This window comes from Nerophis ophidion, linkage group LG11 (genome assembly GCF_033978795.1).
Source record: "Nerophis ophidion isolate RoL-2023_Sa linkage group LG11, RoL_Noph_v1.0, whole genome shotgun sequence".
NCBI lineage: Eukaryota > Metazoa > Chordata > Actinopteri > Syngnathiformes > Syngnathidae > Nerophis > Nerophis ophidion.
The window spans coordinates 46,151,271-46,157,777 of NC_084621.1; the positions used below are offsets into that span (position 1 = coordinate 46,151,271).

Consider the following 6,507-nt stretch of genomic DNA (forward strand, 5'->3'; position numbering starts at 1 on the left):
CAATGACTTTAGATTTCTTTGCTGTACATACAAACAGAAGCCAGTCTATGCTGCTTTGTGTCTGCAAACAAAGATGCTACTAGTGAGGCCAAATAGTAAATATAACTGTGAGCAGATGTGTTGACAGTTTCCCTGCTGACTCAGTCAAAAGCTTTATTAATGAGCTGTTTTTTCCAAGAGTGCTGCTTTAAGCAGCTCCCTAAAGGGCCGGCAGGGTTTTCCACTGTGACCCCACCACTAAGGTTCAGGGGTAAAAGGTCAACATGTTACCACCCACCACCAGTGAGGCTTAACATGGTCATACACAGTATGAAAACATAAATATCACAAATATTAGTTGTTGTTTTTTTTTTACCGTTTTTTCACTACATAAAAAGTCGAGTACAATCAAGCAATATGTTTGCAAAGAGATCAAGCAACATTTGCTTTGTTCAGCGTGCAAAAAAGGAGGTGAGAGTTGTGGCAGGACAACTTGTGGCTGCTTCACCAACCATGACAGGACCTGATTCTGTGAGACTCTAAAGAGGGTCACTAAGAGGATCCATTTTGAAGACATACAAATGGTGGGCTGAGGAAGTTCCCGGAAAGAATCTTTGCAGGAGTGCATGTAGGCGTGTCAGAGAAGGCTGGGAAAGTGCATTATACTCCAGGGGCATTACTTTGAATAGGAACATTGGTATATGGCCCCTTAAAGGCATAAAACGGCTGTAAATCCGACATGATGAATGTCATATTTGTGTGATTGCTTTCAAATAAAAATCTGAGTGTCTAGACATTGATCACATCTTGTTTTATTTCAGATACTTGGTGGTGCATGGTGTACAAAGACCAGATCATCAAAACATTCGTCATCCAAATATTGTATATAACTACACATTCAGGATAAAGACTCAATCATAAACTATTCTTGCATGTTGTGACTAAGATGAAGATACAAAAATATGTTTGTTTTCTTAAAGAACATTTTTGCAAAAGTGAAAAAGGACACCACAAAACATCACAGTGAATTTCCACTTTTTAAAGTACAAATACAAATACAACTGTACAGCAAGTATTTACAAAAAAACTTTTGTCATTTACACTAAAGGACTTGACTGTTGCATTAATGGCAAGAAGCAAGAAGGGAGATGATTGCAGGCAGGTGTGAGAAGTGACACAAAGTCCCAACAATGACCTCTGATCATAGGTTGAGCCTTTTTTTTTTAGGGCCAATTTGTTTTGAGCGCAGTCGGGGTATTTTAAAAATGCATTTCCTACATGGAAACTGTCTCCTGCAAGCTTTCATTTGAACCCCTCCAGTGATGTAAACTATTGCAGCTAGTGTGTAAAGCACACCTGCAGCTATATTTTTACCATCATGGTCGTCCAACAAAGCTTTTTGTCACAAGTCAATGATATATCAGCACTTTTAATAATGTACTTTATAGGCACAAGGTTAAGGAACCCTCTGTGAGTTAACAATAAGCACATCGTATTCTATAAGTGATCCCCAAAAGAAGAGCCTCTTTATTTCCTAAGGTTTAAGTGCTTTCATTCTAAAAAGAATAGTAGATATAACTCTAATGTGTGCACAGGAACTTCCACATGCCGTCACCTCCAAACTTTTGTACGTGCTAAAAATGAAAAGATTAGGGGTTGTTTCAAGTTGATGCAACTCATGTTAACTAGTCGGTCCTGCTGTCCAACCAAAGGGAATGTTTCCATTGACAGTCATTAGCTGTGGCAGACCTATGACGTCATGCCGCTGTAGGCCAGGTCTGAAGGCTGCCACACGGCGTTCTCCCGCGGGCAGTTATTGTGGCACGCGCAGGTCAGGATCACCATGACAGGCCTTTTGCTGGTTTTATTGCCGGCACACGTGAACTCCACCAAGGCGGTTTTGGTTCTGTGGGGGGTGCAGCAGCGGCCGTCTGTGCAGTTTCCGCAGTAGCGAGGCTTGTAGGCTTGCACGCTGACGCAGTTTTTATAAGAGAGATGGACGGCTGTGTCGCCCCTCACCATCCTCTGGCATCTACTTCCTCTCTAAAGACGCAAAAGAAAAGACGTCGATGTGTAATTTAATCTACAATGGAAGCAACAACGTGCCCAAAGTCTCACCTTTGGCAGTGTGAGTGCAGTCTGGTCCTGCTGGTCCTCACAGGGTCTGATCATGCACAAGCGGCTTTGCTTCACCATCTCGCAGCGCCGGTTCTTGTTGGTGACCCTAGTGGACACGCCTGTGCCACAAGTTTGAGAGCAAGCCCCCCATTCTGTTGTCTGTTCGATGCAGTTCAAGCTGGGGTCCCAGGAATCAAAGCTCACGGTGTCCTCTTGACGAAAGGCTGCGGGAGCACAGAGGAGAACATAATGAGAATAAGGCTGTCATATACAGTTGTGGTCAAAAGTTTACATACACTTGTAAAGGACATAATGTCATGGCTGTCTTGAGTTTCCAATAATTTATACAACACTGTTTTTTTTTTGTGATATAGTGATTGGAGCTCAAAAAAACATTCATGAAGTTTGGTTCATTTATGAATTAATTATGGGTATACTAAAATGTGACCTAATCTGCTGGGTCAAAAGTATACATACAGCATTGCTAATATTTGGATACATGTCCCTTGGCAAGTTTGCCTACAATAAGGCGCTTTTGGTAGCCATCCACAAGCTTCTGCTACCCTCGGGCAGACGCTATTGGGTGTTAAAAGCGGGCACAAATAGACTAAAAAAAAGTTTTTACCCAAGAGCCATAGTAGCTTTAAATAGGCACTGAGTGAGCACAATGTGTCCATCATGTCCTCATGTGTCCTGTCTTTTTATTTTTTCGGACTATAATATGCAATAGTGTTATATGTGTATATGTATACACATGCATATGTATGAACACATATATGCATGTGTGTGGATATATATACATATATATAGATACATATCTTTTCTATCTTTTTTTTTTTACTATTTGTATTACCAAATTATTGTGTATGCACCTTAGGGGATCTGCTCCAATTTTGTTATTCTTTGAACCTGCTCAATACAATAATGACAATAAAACTCTAATCTATTTTATTGTGGTTGAATTTTTGACCACTCCTTTCGACAAAATTGAACAGTTCAGCGAAGTGTGTTTGTTTTCTGAAATGAACTTGTTTCTTCAGCATTGTCAACACATTTAAGTCAGGACTTTGGGAAGGCCATTCTAAAACTTTCATTTTAGTCCTATTCAGTCATTCCTTTACCACTTTTGACGTGTGTTTGGGGTCATTGTCCTGTTGGAACACCCAACACGCCCAGGACCCAACCACCGGGCTGATGATTTTAGGTTGTCCTGAATAATTTGGAGGTAATCCTCCTTTTTCATTGTCCCATTTACTCTGTGTAAAACACCAGTTCCATTGCAAAACAGGCCCAGAGCATAAAACTACCACCACCATGCTTAACGGTAGGTCTGGTGTTCCCGGGATTAAAGCCTCACCTTTTCTCCTCCAAACATATTGCTCAGTATTATGGCCAAACAGCTAAATTTTTGTTTCATCTAACATCACATGGAAAAAGATAAGACCTTCTGGAGGAAAGTTCTGTGGTCAGTGTAATGTCAAACTTTTGACCACGACTGTAAATAAATCCTTAAACTAGAGTCAGAAGAGACTGAGACTACAGTATAATCCATCCTGTAAATGCTTCCCAACTCTCTTTGCTCTGTCCTCTTTCATTGCTGCCCCTTCCATGACAGGTCAGAGCCAAGTAAATAACCTTTCAACTGTGTGTGTCTCACACTACTGTGAAACCATTGATAGTGTGTGTTTTCCCAAGCCGGGAAATTGTCTGTACTGTTTGTGGACATCTGGTGTGAAAATACGACACCACATTAGGCTGCACACAACCTGATGACCTCTAACACGACCTTTATACAGTACAACTATGATATTAATGATCAGGTCTGATTGTTTTATGGTGGGTGCCACAGTATAGAACTGTGCATTTCTAGTGTCTGTAATAATTTTAATGCATGCTATACAATACATTACGATTCGAGTAAAAAATGTCTGCCAATATAGTTGCTCTCTTCTAAAATTAGTGTATTTTTTTTTATTGTACCTGGGTTACTGTTCAATTTCGTTGTTTCCATACAATGACAATAAAGGTATTCGGATTCTGATTCTCACCTGCCATAGCAAAGCCCCCCAGTGCGCTGGCTTCCGCCGGGGGTTCACACACCCACTTCTCGCAGCACTCGCCAGGGACTTGCACTCTCCTTGGCACAGGGCAGTCAGGCCCAGGCAGCATGACGTCCACATTACAGCGCGGTATACATGCGATCTGCCCGTCACGGCATAAGCACTGGTGCTTGCAGCTCGGGAAGAACATCTCGCCGTTCTTGTAGACCACCCCGTCCAGAAGACAGACCTGTCCTTCATGAGCTAGACCAGAGAAACCATGATGGAATTAGACTCTTTTCCTTTATCTTGTACTTGTCAAGTGTGTCACTGCAAAAAGACTCACCCACACATACACCAGGCTTCTTGTGGTCCTCAGAGGCGTAGTCGCACTGCAGACCTTTACGTGTGTCGCAGGGGTTCGTTTCGGAACACACTTGACCTTTCTGGCGGGCGCACACGAGGCAGCAGGCGCAGTCGTCGAGAATGAGGGGCACACCAGGGAGACATTTTGGGGGCTCCTCTGGGCACTGGCATCTCCGAGGACAAGTTTGGGACCAGATTAACGTAAACATCTGTGTGGAACATACCCACATAAACGGGTGGAATTCATCAGTTTTCATTATTTGAAAATAACTTTTGTGTTTAGCATCATTTCATTAAGTTGAGTAATCTTATGAAGCTCTGAGTAGGTTTGGTGACACTTGAAGACTAACACAATCAAAGACTATATGATGAATTAAAATACTGTAGTTCAAATCTTACCTGTGCAGCAAAGCAGAGGATTAAAAGAGCTCGATCACACAAAATAGCCATCTTCTAAATAACAAAGAAAATATATTCAGCGTTGAAGCTCCCTTGAGTCTTTAGTTTTGGGGTTGACGTTTCCCTCTTCTCTCTCTAGTTGTAGCAGAAGGTTGTGATCTCTTTGTCGTTGCGTCTGGAGATGAGGAGAGCGCGACCTTATATATGGGAGCAACCCCGCTGCCGCCATGACAACCAATGGGGAGGAATGTCAGCGGGAGCGCCTGATGTGTTTGAGGATGACACCTTTTTATGGTCACAAGTTGCCAGGAAAGATGTCACACCGGAATATTTATTTTCCCAAATCCAAACAAGGATGAAAATGCAGTTTTTTTTATTTTTTTACCTTACTACATTAAATTAAACACTGTGTAAAAAATACAGTACTAAGTGCTGGAGTCATGAAATGCTACAGAAAAGCAAAGATCAAGATACAGTAGAGGAGAAATAGCATATAGACACTGATTACTTCGGTTGTCCGGCAACAACTTGTTCACTCCCGATAAAAAAAACAATACTAATCCAATACGATAACATCACAAATCAAAGTACTTAGTTGCATAATTTTGTAGTGTTGAATTAAAGAAAAACTTTTTTCCCAAAAAATTACTGAAACAAAAAACGATCGTGTGACAAACACAAACTTGTCTTTCAACTTGAATTGCTTTATGCTGTCTTTATCCATCCATTTTCTACCACTTGTCCCTTTTGGGGTTGCGGGGGGTTGCTGTAGCCTATCTCAGCTGCATTCGGGCAAGGACCCGGGTTGCACCCTGGACAAGTCGCCACCTATATATTTATGTAGCTGAGATAGGCGCCAGCGCCCCCTGCGATCCCAAAAGGGAATAAGCGGTAGAAAAATGGATGGACATATATATATATATCGTTTTTTTTTTTTTAATACATTTTGGCCAAAGGGAGCGCATTTCAATTTGTTACACACACTTATTATTACATATGTTGACCAGAGGTGGCGCACTTTTAAAACCAACACACAGTCAATTTGAAAAATCCCTCCTTTTTTGGACCACCTAAATTTTGATAGATTCCACCACCATGGCTTTAAGTGAGATTTCTATTTTTTGTTTTTTTTTGTAATGTGCTTAAGGCCGATGACAAATGAATCACGGACCACAGATGGCACCTGTGCCGCACTTTGGGTAACGCAGCTGTAGAAGCTAACTGTTAATGGCCACTATAGTCTTAGTACCGTAGTGTATTTGTTCACCCTTCGGTGACATATGGGACGCGGGTTGTCTTGCGTCAGTACCGGAAGTTGTAAAATCAGCTATTCATCCGGTGGGTTTTTTTCGGGGATGAATAGGGAAGTCCTTCTTTAGCTGCCGTCTTGTTTTATCATATATTGCTGCCTATGCACCTGTCAATGTTTACTTTTGTATGCACATTAAATCAACCAAAAATCCTGACTTTGGAGCAATGTTCAGGGACTTTAGTATTTGGCTTTCTATTAGTTGTAATGGTTTCCCTATTGGGACCATGATTTTGGTCCTAACTTGTTCAGCGGTCTTCATATGGAAGGTAATTTTCCTTGTTGATGTATCAAGAA

General features: G+C 41.5%; 1 protein-coding gene across 1 annotated transcript; it reads right to left on the minus strand.

The window, feature by feature from the left end:
- Positions 1-769: 769 nt before the first annotated feature.
- LOC133561436 (CCN family member 3-like) lies at positions 770-5,061 on the minus strand. Its single transcript, XM_061914732.1, has 5 exons — positions 4,902-5,061; positions 4,483-4,711; positions 4,146-4,400; positions 2,098-2,321; positions 770-2,022 (listed from the first exon to the last, which is right to left on the minus strand). Exons 1-5 carry the CDS (start codon positions 4,950-4,952, stop codon positions 1,729-1,731), a joined length of 1,053 nt encoding a protein of 350 aa, XP_061770716.1. The 5' UTR covers positions 4,953-5,061; the 3' UTR covers positions 770-1,728.
- Between the last annotated feature and the right edge of the window lie 1,446 nt (positions 5,062-6,507).

What these genes read in the sequence shown, in the direction of transcription:
- LOC133561436 (XM_061914732.1), bottom strand. Translation starts at nt 4,952, where the DNA reads ATGGCTATTTTGTGTGATCGAGCTCTTTTAATCCTCTGCTTTGCTGCA. An exon ending in TCCTCTGCTTTGCTGCACAG is followed by an intron (nt 4,712 to 4,901) that starts GTAAGATTTGAA and finishes TGTTCCACACAG; the next exon opens with ATGTTTACGTTAATCTGGTC. An exon ending in GGGGGGCTTTGCTATGGCAG is followed by an intron (nt 2,322 to 4,145) that starts GTGAGAATCAGA and finishes GTGCTCCCGCAG; the next exon opens with CCTTTCGTCAAGAGGACACC.